General features: G+C 50.0%; 1 protein-coding gene across 1 annotated transcript; it reads right to left on the bottom strand.

The window, feature by feature from the left end:
- Positions 1 to 5,788: 5,788 nt before the first annotated feature.
- Positions 5,789 to 13,113, bottom strand: Prelid3b (PRELI domain containing 3B). Its single transcript, XM_051185396.1, has 6 exons — positions 12,916 to 13,113; positions 9,145 to 9,313; positions 8,166 to 8,255; positions 7,241 to 7,311; positions 7,026 to 7,128; positions 5,789 to 6,001 (listed from the first exon to the last, which is right to left on the bottom strand). The coding sequence occupies exons 1-6, from the start codon at positions 12,945 to 12,947 to the stop codon at positions 5,879 to 5,881; spliced, it is 588 nt and encodes a 195-aa protein (XP_051041353.1). The 5' UTR covers positions 12,948 to 13,113; the 3' UTR covers positions 5,789 to 5,878.
- Between the last annotated feature and the right edge of the window lie 2,731 nt (positions 13,114 to 15,844).

The following is a 15,844-nucleotide window of genomic DNA, read 5'->3' as shown; positions in this document are numbered from 1 at the left end:
CGACTAAGCCGTTTTATCTCTGACTGTAAAATCCTTTTCATGGAGTCTGACCGTTGTGCTGTGTTTCACCTCCTAACTGTTCTCGTGGCACAAGTAGACTAAACCACCAATCAACTAAAAGCCTAGGCACACTTGGTCCCTTCAGTGCTATGGTTGCCACGGATACACTGGTGTAGCTGAAGTCAACAGAGTCCTAAGATTTCAAAGTTCCCTGGATCCCCTTGCTCTATGACACCACTGGCTAGTGTAGTATCTGGCTGAGGACTCCATCGCTTGGCAAGTTGTCCTGTGGCACTCTGAGGTGCTGGCCTGAGTTTATTTCATCCTAGTGTTAACTCAGTGTTTAATCTTATTAGATCAGACCCTCAGAATCTCCGATGGACTGACTGTCCTGTCCATCCTCAGACCCTCAGAATCTCTGACGGACTGTCCTGTCCATCCTCAGACCCTCAGAATCTCTGACGGACTGTCCATTCTCAGACCCTCAGAATCTCTGATGGACTGACTGTCCTGTCCATCCTCAGACCCTCAGAATCTCTGACGGACTGTCCTGTCCATCCTCAGACCCTCAGAATCTCTGATGGACTGTCCATTCTCATTTGCTAACTTTAACCCAGTGGTTCCTCCAAGTGATTTCCAAAGCTAGAAATCCTTTAGCCACTTGCTTATTAGCTAGCCTAATTGTCCTATGGCCTGTGAGTCAGCTATTTCCATTCTTGGTAATGGGAGATGCTTCTTGGGACATTAATCTTGGAGAGGTGGTATGAAGCTGCAACTGCCTAACAACAGGACTTCAATCAGGCAGATTCCAAGGCTCCTAACCTTTCAGAGCCATTACTGTCCCATCCATCTGCTGTCTCTCCTTGAGCACCCTGTGGCTGAGAATACAATAAAACCCTTAGGTGAAGTGTGTTGAGGACATGAAGCAGTCCCCAGAAGCCAAGAGCTAAGATGCCTTATTTACCTTCAGCCTCATGTGAGCTGAAGAAGCATGGATTCTAGTTGCTTCTCTGCTCTCCAGAAAGTTATAAGCAGTGGCTCTACTCAGCTAAGAGTGTCCACATTATAATGAAAGCCAAAACCAAAACACTTTGTTCCTAAACATTTAACAAATAAATGGCCATTCAAGTATCATCAGATTGTCCTATTCACTGCGCCCAGACTGGTCGTTAAGAATCACAGGTTTTAATTGCGTCAACACAGGATACAAGGTATTGACTGGCTCTGCCTCATTCCCGGTGAGAAATGCACCCAGAAAATAATAGAAGGTGAAAAGCATTTTGTCTAGATAAAGTCTAATGTTAATGGCTCCTCTCTACAGTTTTGTGTGAAGTGAGATGAGTTATACAATTTGTTCCTCTAGTGTGTGTTCTAATTGTTTTCATTTGGGTTAAGGGCTCATCGGAACCACCTAGAGCCACAGCTTTAATGTGAATTCGATTCAAGACACCCACCATGCCAGTCAAATTTTCATCAGTGACGCTACGACAAACACAACTTTTACTTTGATACAGTTAAGCAGTGTCCTTCCTACTGGTCATCAGGTAGTAAGCACTTCTAGCCTTTTCAGAGAGCCTGATTCATGTGGTCATACTCACATTACTATGTGGATACTCCTGTTTAAAAAAGAAAACAACAAAACCCAGCAGAGAGCGAAGCATGTCAGTTTATTGTCATAGTCAAATTATCAGCAAGACTGGGGGGTCTTGCTCCCAGGAGGTGAGGTTGATTTCAATCTGCCATAACATAATAGGTGCCCACATCTTCTTCACCTTGAAGGCTCGGCAGGTCATGCTTCAGTCAGGGTCTAGGAAGGAAAAAGAAAACGCAACAGTTGCTAGTTTGCATCCACCATGAACAAGAGAACCTACTTGCGTCAGCAACCGTGTGAATAAATACGTCTACTGTGACAGGACAGCTTTGTCCTATAGCCCTCTGCCCCCGTGCCAGCGGACTGGGTGCTCCCTGTTGCAAGGCATTAGATAGGGACCATGCCAGACATGCCTTGCTAACCCCAAGGCTCTGACAATGTCACAAGAGGCAGTCACAGATGGACAGTGTGACTGCAGGCAGGTGAGACGTTCCTTCTCATTCACTCAGCTCGCTGTGGAGAACCAACTGCCCACATACAGAGGTTTAAAGACCCAAGGACAGGGATTCCATTCAAACACTGCACTCCCCGGTTTGTAGTAAAGCATTTGCTAATTCAAGATGGACGTGAAAAGTGCTCAGGGGAAAGAGTCTCTCCATCAGGCAGACTGCTCATAGCACAGGCCTTGGAGCACGGATACCACCGGCTGTGCTGCTGCCCGACTGACTGATGCACTGCAAAAGCAAAAGCAGATGAAATATGAACACTACCTGATAACGTGCCTTGCTTATCTTTGAAATAACAAAGTAAGTAAAGCAGCTGGGAGATCAAATCAGTCTGAACTCACCGTGCAGAGCTGCCTAGTCAAGGCACAAGATTGCAATTGTACATTCCCAACAGCTCTGTACAGAGTACAACCAACTCAGCAGAATGGGGCTCACCCAGGGCTAGCAGCCCTTCTTGCTTAATAAAACACCAAGACCCTGCCTGCAGGTGTGCCCGTATGCTCAGGAAGAAGCTGTGTGAGGGCACCAGCAGCTGTGGGAAAGGGACTTGCGACAGACTGCCATCTCTCATGCTCAAGGCCCGTCCCTTACATAACTCCAACAGCAATTACAAAAGGAGAGCTTCTCCTCCCAATTATTTGATTTTCTGCAGATAGATGAACCGGCTTTAATTAAAATAAGATGGCTTTCTATCCGAGGATTGCTAACTGCACTGGAAATCAATGTGCCAATTATTCTGCTTGTCAAGGCTGCGCAGGGCAATCTTTCATCATGCCAGGAGATGTCTAAGACCAGTCCACTCTAAATCATTGCCGCACTAACCGGGGTGCGCAGCCATCAACTGAGAGGCAGAGTGTCAAACTAAAGTGAGTTTTGGTAGGCCCTGAACACTTGAAGAGGTGACCCCTAACAGAGCCAGCCACTCACCAGCTACTCCTTCTTCACCTTCACGATCTTGATGCTGCTGCCGGAAGTCTTCTCGGCGTTTGCCTTGAACTCGGTCTTCAGGGCATCCCGCACTGCTTTTGCACAGATCTGGGAGAACCGGATGTAGCTAGCAAAGTGAGAGAGGATGCAGGGCTTGTCACCAACAGCTACACAGTACTGTCATTACCCGTGATACCCTGGCTTTCTTTGTGTCCTCTTAACTTTGGTTGGTTACTCATCACTACGGCAAAACTGGATTGAAAACCGCACAACACCCAAACTAATCTATACAAAGGGGGCGACTAGAGATGTGTCCTCAGACTGGCTGGTATTCGACGGAGAGGTTGTAAGTTTTCTTCTTGGCAGTGTATCTTTTCATATTAACTTAAAATGAAGGATTAAAAAAAAAAAAAAACTCCCAGTGTAGGAAATATAGCAAAAGGTGAACATCGTTCCCACATGATTGGTTCTCTAGCTCATTTCTGTATTTAAGTTGTTCTAACTATTCCACTATTTTGAATGAGTATGTGTGTGTTTATAATTTTAGTTTTCAAGCAAAACAGTGATTTCTATGGTCAACTACCAAAAGGCGTGCGGTCCTGAAAACTTGAGACTGCTGCCTTTTGCCGGTCACTGAAAACACCTCCCAGTGGACTAAAAGTTCTGGGCGAGCATCACACCCGGCCGCGGGGCTCAGGCAGCTGCCTGTGTGGTGGACAGAGGTCTGCCACCACCTTATCCCCAAAGACGTCAGTCACTGCGCACACTCCCGGCCCCTTCGCTGAGGGTGGGGGCTCACTCGGGCTTCACGGCCGGGAGAGGTCACCGAGGGCCGCAGGGCTCCCCCGCCGACGAGCGCACACCTCAGCCTGGGGCCCGTGACCCATGACCCCGCGGCGTGCCTTGTCCACGGCGACGCCATCTTGGCGGGTGGCCGCGCGGCCTGGGTCGCTGAGGCCTGCTGAGGGCGTGCGTGCGTGCGTGCGTGCGGGCTCCCCAACGCCGCCCGGGCATACCTGAGTCCGGCCTGCCGCCAGTACGCCACCATGGTGTCGCGAGCGGGGCGTGTCGGGCAGAACCGCGGGGTCGCTTCAGAGCCGCCTCGGCCGGGACCGGCAGCAGGAAGGTCAGGCCGCCGGGTAGCGGAAGGGGCGGGGCGCGCGGGCCCGTCACTCACCCCGGTCGCGGCCGCCCATTGGCCGAGCGGCTGCCGGAAACCGCGGGCGCGGGGACACCTGGGAAAGCGAGGCCGCGGCGTCGCGGTCACCTTCGCAGGTGCAGCGGCGGAGGGCGGGGCCTCCGGGAAGTGGCGGCCAGCCAGCCAATCCGCAGGCAGCGGTCCCCGGCCCGGCCGCAGAGCTCCCCAAGGTTGCTGGCTGGGAAGTTAGTTATTCACGCCTAAGAGGGCTGTAGTGCCAAGTGAGGGCTTACACACTCGCAAACTAGAGCCTAACTGTAGAAACCGCTGGGGCACCAGACCCTGGCCACGCAGGCCGGGCGTGAGCCGCAGAGGCCACACCACACGCTGCCCACACTAAGTTTTAGTAGGACATTTTACAAATGCCCAAAGGATTCTTCAGCTAAGCAACCTTTTAAAGTAGGAAGCCAGTATTTTAACGGCATTTAAAAGTCTCTGTGGTTTTGTGTGGCTGTTAGCTGGGCTCTAGGAAAACCAACTAGAAGCCCATCCCATAAATGGCAAAAGCCAACCAACCCCGACAATACCATATGCATCAAAGCGAACACCACCAGTGGCCCACAGCCTGTGGCTTTTTTGTAGCCATTCTCTGGCACCCCAAAACCAACGCTAGCAGGTGTTTCCCTCAGGCCACCTCTTCTGTTCCTCCCACACAACACCCCGGTGTTAAGATGAAAGTTCCAGGTATCTAGGTGACATCTCAGTAGCCTCAAATGATGGACAGCTCTTCACATAAAATAAAAAAGGCTGTTTTGTGGTCATAGTTACCTCCAAATGTAATTATATTCAAATAACTTGACTAATCATGCCTTTGATAGACCATGAGTTTGACATAAGTAAATGTGAAATGTAAGAGATGTCTCAGGGTTCTGTGTAAGAGTGATACAACACTCAGGTAATGATTTTATTTTTTCAGTTAACATAACCAGCCCACAGTACAGCAAGCGAAATCACAAAGTACAAATTCAAGGAAGGGAATGCCTTTACTAAGTCACAAAACTTTGGCAAATTAATACAGTACCCGTTAATACAATAAAATACTATTTTTTTTTGCTGGAGTTATATATTACACCTTAGCACTAATTTGTACTCCAAAAATATCATTTAAGTACCAAATCCAAACACTGGTTTCCAAGAGGGCAAGTTATTTTATACAAATTAAAGGCATTTGAAATTACACAATTTCTCTTTTTAAAGTGAATTCCTCAGGTAGGCGGCTCCAGTTCACAGCAGTGGGCAACTGTGTGGACGTGAGGGTGGCTGGCTTTTGTTCTGGTTGGTCCACAGCCAGATAGTGTTCCAGTACCTGACAGGCTGTAAGAGTCTACCTAAGGAGACTTGAGATCAACATCAGTTTCTTAGAAGTACTTAAACAGCAACAACAAACAACCCGTGAATCATTCACATGAACACAAGACTTTCCAGTCAGCTCCCTCAAGTCATTCCACCTCAGACGATCACTTTGATTTAGAAGTTCTCCATCTTTTGTTTTGACCAAAAGCCACAGCCTTATCCCAGCTCCCAAAAAAAAAAAAAAAAAAAAAAAAAAAAAAAAAAGTTATAAAATCTACCTAAAACAGCTGTATCCTTTAAATAATAAATATGATGTCAGCCTGGAGAGTCCTGGGGGCCCTGTAGCTGCACCTATTTCTGCTGTCATTTTTCCACAAATGCTGCGGCGGCCGCCATTGGTGTCCGTATGCCTCCTCTTGCTGATGCTGCCAATTCTTCAATCTCAGCGTTCAGTTTATGTATCACCCACTCCATTGCTTCTCGGCCCTTAGAAAGAACAATAAACTTACTGTTTCTGTGAGCAAAGGTGTACATGAAGATATGGGGGGGTCTGCAGGCTAACTAAGTCTCAGGGACAGATCATTGTCCTTGTTTTCTTTTTCTTTTCATTATTTACCAGATACAAAATGCATTGAGTAAATGGCTTGATCCAGAAGCCAATTTTTACTTTGTATGCAGAAGATGTTCTAGAAGAATGTACAGTTGAGTGCAGGACGTCTCATTGACTGTGACTACAGTGGTGATGCCCCTTTCTTTCTGTATCAACACTGGAAATCATGCACACCCAGGATCTGGTCCTTGGCCCCCACCCCGCCTTCCCGAGACTCTGCTGTCTGAGGAATGAAGGACACTTCCTGCTTCCCGTCTAAGGGCCTCTGCATGTGCCCTCCCCACACCACCCCAATGTTCTTCCTGGATACTGCTCGCACCAACTCCTTCCCTCTTAGCACTTGGCAAAAACATCAGTTACCAAACACTCATTAAATGCTCACGCCTGCCTTTACTTTTCCTTTCCCAGCAGAGTGCTGTGTGATTAAAGCTGCCTTCCTGAGGCCTAGCAGGGCAAAGCACACTTGGCTTGCTGGCCAAATTCTCTCGAGAATGCCTCGATGAAACGTCTTAAAGAAACAATGTGTTAGGTACCTTCCCCCCAACCTTTCTGTTTTAACATGGGGTGATTCCCAAAGGAGTAACTAGACACACATGTGGCATGTGCATCAAATAGTTTCATGAGGAAATCAGAAGTAAAAAGCGATGGGCAAACAAATACTGCCCAGGACCAGCACTTTTAGCAGACATGGCTGGCTGTTCATCGTCCAAGTGTGTCTATAACATGCCCTGAGCTGCTAGCAAGTGTGAACAGAGGTGTGCTGGGCTGCAGAGCCCACCCAAATCACTGCCGGCTGTTCTGCCTCTCCCAACAGAGTGGCCCAGTCAGCTTCGGAACCAGCTACATTCAGGTAGTGGAGCCAGGGTAGTGAGCACCGATAGGCCGTGCCCGCCTGCTTACTTTGTTAGCATTGGAAGATATGGTGCTGGCCATGAGCCCTTCAAGGTAGCTGCTGAGGCTGACCCCTTTCACGGTGATGATGGCTTCCTGGGTCAAGACCGTTCTGGCAAAACAACCACAGCTTTAGATGACTCATGGCTAATTTTCAAGGAGCAATCCACCAAGGAACAAAGTGGTTCACCAACCAAGGCCACCACCCATCCCGCCTTACTTACTTCTCTGGGTCCTGGGGGTGTGGCTTGTATGTGAGCCTCTCGTCTACTGAGACCATATTTGTAAATGAGATCTACAGGGTGAACAAAAAGTCAGGCACTTTGGAAACCAAGTTTAGAAAGATTTCTAAAACCAACACACAGCTCCAAATCTCATTTGCTAAACTCATACCCTCCCCCCCAAAAAATCTTGGCATTACTGGGTAACTCTAATTTAAATTTATACTTAAATTTCACCAAACTTTTATTTGGGCAGGGAGGTGGCCAACTCCTAGTAGGTAAAGAGAAGTGCTTCCCCTAAGCCTGGCAACCTAAGCTCTATCCCCTAGTAGGAGAGCCAACTCCCATGGCAAGCTGTCCTAACCCTTCACATGGTTTCCTGAGTATGCTCCCCTATACTGTAAATGTAAAAAAGAAAATGAATTTAGGAAAGTCAGGTTAGGGAGTATGTAGCACCTTTCCTCCTCTGTTATTATTTATTTTTAACTTCGTGATGCTAGGGGATTGGACTTCAGGCCACGGCCATGCTAGGCAAGTACTCTATCATACCCCTAGTCTTCAAGATAAATAAACTGGAAGGTGGTGGCACACACCTTCAATCCCCGCACTCCAGAGGCAGAGGCTGGTGGATCTTTGAGTTCAAGGCCAGCCTACAGAGCAAGTGCCAGGGCTAACACAGAAACCCTGTCTCAAAAACAAAACAAAACATAACCCCAAAAGTACGTATGTATAAAATAAGGGGGCCTCTCCCTATGTTGCCCCAAACAGCTTTGAATGCAGTCTGCAGTCTATGTTGGCTTTGAATTTGTGATTCTGCCTCAGCCTTCAAAGCAGTTGGATTACAGGTATAGACTACTCTGCGCAGCCAGGTACTGCCTTTCGACAGCATACGTTCATTCATGTTTCACTTGTAAGAAAGAACTCTCACGTTGGTGGACTTGAGCTCCATAGTCTTCTTTACCGGGTCAACCACAGAATGCTCCTGCACATATGTTTTCGTCCTTGCTGCACCTATAAGCTACAGGCAACACCACAGTTAGAACCAGAGAGCTCCCATCAAGCAGGGCCATCTTTCAGGTGAAGGCACAAATGCGTGAATTATGCTGAACAAAACCTGTTGGTGGTAACGGACTTGTACCCAGAGGACGCCAGGACTGCATAGGCCCTACTTAAGAACCTTCCCCAGAGGCAACGGGTGACCAGCTTGATGACACTGTGGTGTGTGACGCTGGAGCAGAGAAGGGGATATCTGGAAGTCAGAAGACTCCAGAATGCACCATGTCCCTGGCAGAGTTCAGGAGCACAGATCAGTCAGGGGGAATCCCCACTCCCCCACTGGCTAGATGACAGGGCACACAGCCAAGAGGGTACATCCTCAATGAGCATCCTCCTTGGGTGTGTCCCAAGCCCACCCACCTCTGCTGTGTTGGAAAGCAGGCTTCCTTTCTGTTCTGAACAGAGAGGCCCAATGCAGATGCCTGGCTCCAAGCACCACCAGTCCAAAACACCAACTGACATTCTAGTTTCTCACTGGTTCTATTAGCTCACTAAAGCCTGGTGGTTTGTCACAGAAACAGAACTACTTCTAAACGTAGAAAGTACCAGACCATGGCCTAAATGCAGAACAGCAAGCCAAACAGAATTTTTGGTACTTAGTGTGCACAACCCACAAGGGTCTAATGTCACCTAATAGCTAGGACCTAACCATTGTAAATTCCATGATAGGCTTCAGTCTGGACCAAAACCAGGAAAAGATTGTAACCCTGTCTACCAAGCCAGCTTCCTACAGCCATGGGACTTTCAGGAGGGCTGAACAGTATTTCCAGGTCACCAAGCACTCCTACCTACTTTACTATGGAAATGTGGTAGAACACTCTAGCACATTTCTCCAGACAGGGCATACTTACAGACTTCACAATGGAAGGCAAGCCCCACTCTGTGCTGAGGAGTCTGTGGCTGTGCAGTTTTCCAGAGGGATCAACATGTCTGTCCAACACGTCAACGCCGACCACGCACGGGTTCATGGGGTTTGGGTATTTCTGCATTGCAGCCGTGGTAACCATTTCCCATGGGTGGCTGCAGACAAACCAAAAACCAAATATGCAAAATGGCAGGCGAGGTAAGCCATTCTCCTAGCACAGGGGGTTGTGCTCTAGGATGGCGATGAGCTGACGTACGGCAACAACCTTTGGAGACACTGAGTGCTGATGGTTTTAACTGTGCACAGACAGCATGCGGAGCACTCTCACAGAAGCATGTGCCCCTCTCACGGCAGTCTGCAGTCTTCCTACCTACCCCTACCCACAGGTAAGAACAGTCAACCCCACACAAACGTACTCAAAGAGCATGTTCAGAGAAACAAGCAGGAGATGGCAACATAACATTCATTCTTGAGTCTGACCACAGTTCTACAGCTATAAGAACTCCAGGCACTGTGGCAAGAATTAGGAAAGATCTTACTATCAATTTATGATTAAGCATTTTCTGTTTTGTTTTATTCTTTTCTTTTGGTGATGGGGTTTCTTCGTGTAGCCCTGGCTATCCTGGAAGTAGCTCTTTAGACTGGGCTGGCTTTGGGCTTAGAGATTCTCCTGTCTCTGCCTCCTGCGTGCTGGGATTAAAGGCGTGCGCCACCATCACCAGGCTGATTAAGCATTTTCTTTAACACTTGCCCTTTGTTATAATCCACTGCTTTCCTCCAAGTCTGGCTTCAGCTCTGAAATGTCACACACTAGGAAATGCCAAGGCCCTAATAACTTAGCATGGACACCTGCCATCACTCCAGTGGCTGAGAACTTCAGCTTCTTTACTTTCTTGAAAAAGGCCACATACTATTCAAAATATGCCACACTGGCACCTGCCTTTTGGGAACAAAAGGCACTCACTTCTCAGGAAGCCCTGACTGAGCAGTCAGTACCAACGCTGGATGGTCCATCTGCAGGCTGAGCCCACCCCTTTCTGCACTATTTATGTGTGCATCCTTGAGTTCTAGAGACAGATTTCAAGCTAGGCCCACGAACACAAACCAAAGCACTCGTTTATCTAAAAGCAAAGCAGGCAGACATTCATCCATTTCAACTTTCTGGAGAAGCCAGACTGACAACTACACCTTATCAACAGAAGAAAAGCCTCAACCCATTAATTTTCCAGAGCCATAGACAACCAGTGACATGGTCTTTAATGTTTTCATTTAGTCAAAAATATACAACTGAGCCTTTTAAAAATTTAAATTAGAAACTATCTTATTTTATATATCACCATCTTCCCAAGCCCCCCACCAACCCCCCATCTCATCCCCCATCCACTCCCAGGGAGGCCTTCCATGGGGGATCATCAAAGTCTGTCATATCATTTGGGGTAGGGCCTTGGCCTTCCCCTGTGTGTCCCTTTATGGGGAATGGGCTCTCAATGTCCAAGCCCTAACTTCTATTTAATCTCAGGCACCATTCCACAGTCAGTGCAGGTGTGAAGCTTCATAAATCTAAGCTGCCCACAATGGTAGTGATTTATTTGGTCCAGCCCTCTGACTGTCACAGAGGCAACTACCTAAAATGAAAATCAGACGAGGCTCCCTTTGGTCCATCATCAGCCCGGAAGCAAGGTTAGCTGCCTTCTTTGCGCTTACCTCCTATGCCTCCCTTTCTGAGAAATTAAAACACGGCCTGAGGTTACTGTACTTTACTGTGACTTGCCCTATCTGAGTTCTCCAAGCCAACATTTAACAGCACTGCTGACCTAGCTCGAACCTCAACCACGATTATGTGAAAAAGGCCCTGGCAGACACTGACGGAGCGCCGAGTTGGAGCTGACGCACCCTGGCCGCAGCTCACTGACCTGTGCATGGGAGCACTGCTAACCGACAGAGGTGGCAACAGTTATTTTGGACTCTTATCAAAGCTGTGCTAGGACATATCGTACACTCAGATGCTGGAAGGCTCAACAACTGACTCCACACTGAGTGCTCATAATACTCCACGTCTCAGAAGTGCCCCCAAACCAAGATGTATGCATGAAGAATGCCTGGGATCCTGCTTGACAGAGCAATGTTCTCAAGATGGAGCCACAGAAATGGCAGCGAGGCAGCTGGATGGAACTCAGGCCACACTGTGAGCTCAGCGGGCAGCCATCTTTGCCATTGTTTTCTGAGATTCACCTTTCCAAACAGTCCTCCTGCCCAGCACACACTATGTAGCTCTATGTTTAGGCTAGCCTCAGACTCACGGCAATTCTCCTGCCTCAGGCTCTCAAGTGTGAGGGTTATAGGCATGCTGCACAACCTGCTTGAGATACAGATCTGGGTGCCATGATCGTGTGGGTGTTGGGCCCCTGATTGGGTGGCTCTGTCTATCCGGAGAGACAGCAGTTCCAGGCATCCTCCCAGGGCAGGGACAGAATTCGTTTGTGGATCTATCATCTAGGAGACAGGCCCCTGGAGCATTCATCCAGTCCCAGACGTCTGTGACAAAAAAGGCTAAGATCATGAATAAAGAGTAAGTCAGGAAGGCCAAGGACCACATTTCCCCCGAACACACACACACACACACACGCACACGCACACGCACACGCACACGCACACGCACACACAGGAAAGGGGGAGGAGCAGGGTCCAGGAGTGGGGAGAGGAGACAAGCTGAGGGAAGGGTTGACCAGAAGGGGGGACACGTTCTAAGCAGGAGACTTGGTGCCAGCAACTCTTAAAACATTCAGATCCAGAAGAGGACTGGGATGTAGAACCCCTTCTTCTCAAACAGACTACTAAAGGCACCCCAAGGACTACAGCCCCACCGCCCCAGAAGTGTTAGAAGTGTTGACTCCTTTCTAGTTCCAGTACTCTGTCCTTAAGGGCCACAGAAGACCTTCGAATGCATCTGATTCATCATGCAAGAATCCCCACAACTTCTTTTAAAATTGCCCCCAGTAACACTATTGGCATGCCTACATTAAAACACACCACAAAGCTACACTACTGGAACAGTGTGGCAACGAAGTCAAGCGTGAAAGAGCCCAGATCTTTCACAATGGATTCACAACGTTAAGTCAACAGTAATTACAAGGTGCCATTTTACAACAGAGACCAACGGGTCAGGGCCAGGAGACAACCATTTACGTGGGTGGAAAGCCCCGTGGTTCTTGTGTGTGGCCCTGTGAACCCGGGTGGTGTAATGCCCGACACCCCACAGGCTCCGGTCCTGTTTCCCGTGACAAGTTCAGAGAACCACAAAGGTACAGTGATGTGATGGCAGGGGCTGGCAACTGTTCCCCAGGCCGGCTGCCACCAGGGTTCGGCACCAGGCTGGTGAGACCTGAGCTCGCCGGGGAAACTAGCCCTGGCTGGACGGCGGCCTGGATGTCCATGGAACGGGGGCCTCAGTCAGGGCACCCCAGGCCCTCACGAGGGGCCCGGGGCTCAGAACACTCCACCCAGGCCACCCTGAGGCCGCCGGGGCCGAGTGCTCTGCGACCCCTGGAGTCACTTCCGGGTCAGGCCCGACGGCCGGCCCCTGTCTTCCGTCAGGGGCGGGGGCGCACGTCCGGGATCACCGAGGACCTATCTCGGGTCGGGATCGTGACCTTGGCGGCCCCGGGCCCCGGCCTCAACCCCGCCCGCTGTGCCACACCCGACGCCAGGAGCCCCCGACCCCCGACGGCGCCGGAGCCGCAGCCGCGCCCACACTCACTCAAAGACGTGCTCCGAAGTCCAGATCTTCATGGTGCCGGCCGCCTGCCCGGTGGCCCGCGGCGTCCCGGGACGACGAGGCACACAAGTTCGCCGGCCCCGCCCCGTCCCGTCCCGTCCCGGCCGGCCGGCTCCGCAGCGCGCAGGCGCCGTCGGGCCCAGCGCGAGGGCGCCCGGAAGTGCCGTCCCGCGGCCAATCGGAGCCGGGCTGGGCCCCGCCCCTCGGCGCGGCCGGGCCCCGCCTCCTCGGCGCAGCGCAGCCAGGCCCCGCCCCTCGCGCTCGGTGCAAACTTAGCCTAGCCCGCGTGAGGGTTCAGTGCGCAGGCGCAGAGCCGGATAGCGCCGAGGCCGGCCTGCGGGCGCCGTTCCGCGCACGCGCGGGCCCTGGCGGCGGGACGCTTGGCGTTTGGCGGGTTTCCGAAGCCTTTCAAGTCCTGTCTTTGGACGTGGCCGAGCCTCGCGGCGTTCGCCAGAGCACGCTCTGGCGATGTTCTCTTCGAGACCTAGTCCCACCTTCTGCTTCGAGCTGAAGGATCGCGGCTGGCAGTCAGCGCCGCGCGCATTGCCCTTGCCAGCCCAGGGGTCGAACCCTCGGTGGGCCAGGGCTGCCCATCCGCCCTGCAGTGCCCACTTCCCCACCACGGGAGCTGTGGGCGCATGGACACCAAACGGGGCCGGGGCAGGAGCCACCGGCCGGCCCAGGCTCATAAGTCATCCCCACCGCCGTGCCTCAGTGGTGCCCACGCCCTCCCAAGCCTCCATCACAACTTCCTGTTACATCTTTCCCCGCAATTAGCACTCTGAGGTCATCTTGTTTATCTGCTTGACTCCCGCCAGAAGTCAGCCCCAGAATGCCAGATCTGCCTGTCTCCGTGACGGCCCAGAGGTCCAAAGGTTATTGAAAAGTGCTGTAATTATTTGAGGGATGAATTAATTAAGTCATCCAGTTTATCTGCTTGACTTCTAGTCTGTAGGCACCCGAGGGTGAGGTTCTTGCTAGGCTCCTTCAGTGATCTATCTCCTCCCTGTACCTACCTAACTAATAATTACAGATGACAAGCCTGAGTGAATGACTAAGAAGTGATGGGCAGGGGCGGACGGCATGTCGTTCTATTCAGAGATGCTCCGGTTAAGGTGGACCAACTGCTTGGCTTGGGTTTCAGGCGTAGCTTCCCACCTCTGCGCATCCCGTTCCCCCACCCTGCGCCTCCTGACTGAACAATTTCCTAGGTGAAATGACAGTTGGAGGAAAATCTCGGCACTTAAGGAGCTACTTAGAATTACTGTTTCATTTTTATCCCCAGATTGTTCAATTGTTAAAAACAAATAAAAGAGTGAGGTTCATTTAGGAGGGTGGATAGTTCTTTTTTTCTAAATAGCCAAAGCCATTTATATTTAAAAAAAAAATAGAGAAATTACATTAGATGGGAAGGAAATAATATGGTTGATAGCTGCTGAGTGCAATTTGTTGTACCTGGGATTTTTTTTTTTTTTTCTTTTAACTATTCAGCGCTTTGAGTGGTTTCTTGGGGAGGTAATGCTTTAGGGGCTCAGTCTTGATTAAGATGTGTGAAGTTATCCTCCCTGGCTGTTACTGGCTCTGGAGCCATCAGTACAGAACTGTTTGTCCCTGATGCCCTGGAGCTTTGCGAAGCTGTTCACCCCTTCCTTCCTTCCTCCCTCCCTCCCTCCCTCCCTCCCTTCCTTCCAAAAGAATGTTATTCTGCCCCGAAGTTCAAGATTTTTATCTGGCCAAGTCATACCAGAAAAATGATTTCTTTCTTTCCTTTCCATTTTACTCTTGTAAACACCATTGAACAAGCTACTGAATGTGCTCCCTAAATCTGGCGTTATGGGGATGGAGTAATGGGTGGATGGAGCTCTGGGGCCCAAGGGTCTTTTCTGTGTGTCCCTGTGGCAAAATTGCTGACAATTCTTTGGGTTTGGCGGGCACGATCTTCTGTCACCACCTTCTGTAGACTCACTAAGAGGCTCCCTGAAGGCTCAAAGGAAGGCTCTTTTTAGAGTCCTAAGCACCAGCACTGTATTGTTGATGGTGCCCGTTACTGAAAGAGAAGTCCTTAGTAGGTCATTAACTTAGCTTGAAATGAAGTGTTTGGCTCCCGTGGGTCTGGCCCAGGGGTGACACCTGTCCTCACTCCCTTTTGGTGTGAAATCCTGCGCAGCCTGTGGCTGGAAGAACACAGATATGATTCCCACCTGCTAGGACCTTCACAACTGTAGTTTGGGGGGCCAGACTACAAGTCATGAGAAAAGTAGAAGGTGTGTAGGGGAGACCCTGGACTGCGAGCGGTAACCTCAGGCCATCCTGAGATTGTGGGAGGGACAACCGAGGAGGAGGTGGCTGTGAAGAGGCACATGCAAGCACCAGCGTTAATGGACCTCAGGGACCAGCCCTGGCACTGACTCCACTGAGCCTCAGCACCTTTGATTTCCCTCACTCATTTGCCCTCCGTTTTATTTATTTATTTATTTATTTTTTACATTTTGCATTGTCCTTATTCCATCTGATGCATTGCTACTGAATTTTTTTTTTTAAAAAAATCAGTGTGGCTACCCATAGTCTTGTTTTGCACAATCCTCAACCGTTCATGGTCTATAGTAGATAGTAAATGGAAGTTTCCAGAATAATCCACGAGATTAAATGGCATGCCATCCTCAGCAGTGTGGTGACGTCTTGTGCCAGTGCACTGTTCCCCACTCTGGGCGTATGGTACATTGTTGCTCACTGCGTCCATGCTGCATACACCCACCACCCCCTGAAGTCAGCCATCCCTCTCCAGTGCGTCCATGTCTCCTGCACTATTCATCTGTGGCTCCAGGGACCCACACTGGGTCTTGAAACACATCTCAGAGGGCAAGTAGCTGCCATTATCATTGTTTATGTACTTGGTACTGGTCCGTTTCTG

This window comes from Phodopus roborovskii, unplaced genomic scaffold (genome assembly GCF_943737965.1).
Source record: "Phodopus roborovskii unplaced genomic scaffold, PHOROB, whole genome shotgun sequence".
In the NCBI taxonomy this organism is placed as follows: domain Eukaryota; kingdom Metazoa; phylum Chordata; class Mammalia; order Rodentia; family Cricetidae; genus Phodopus; species Phodopus roborovskii.
This window is presented reverse-complemented; position numbering and strand designations above follow the sequence as displayed.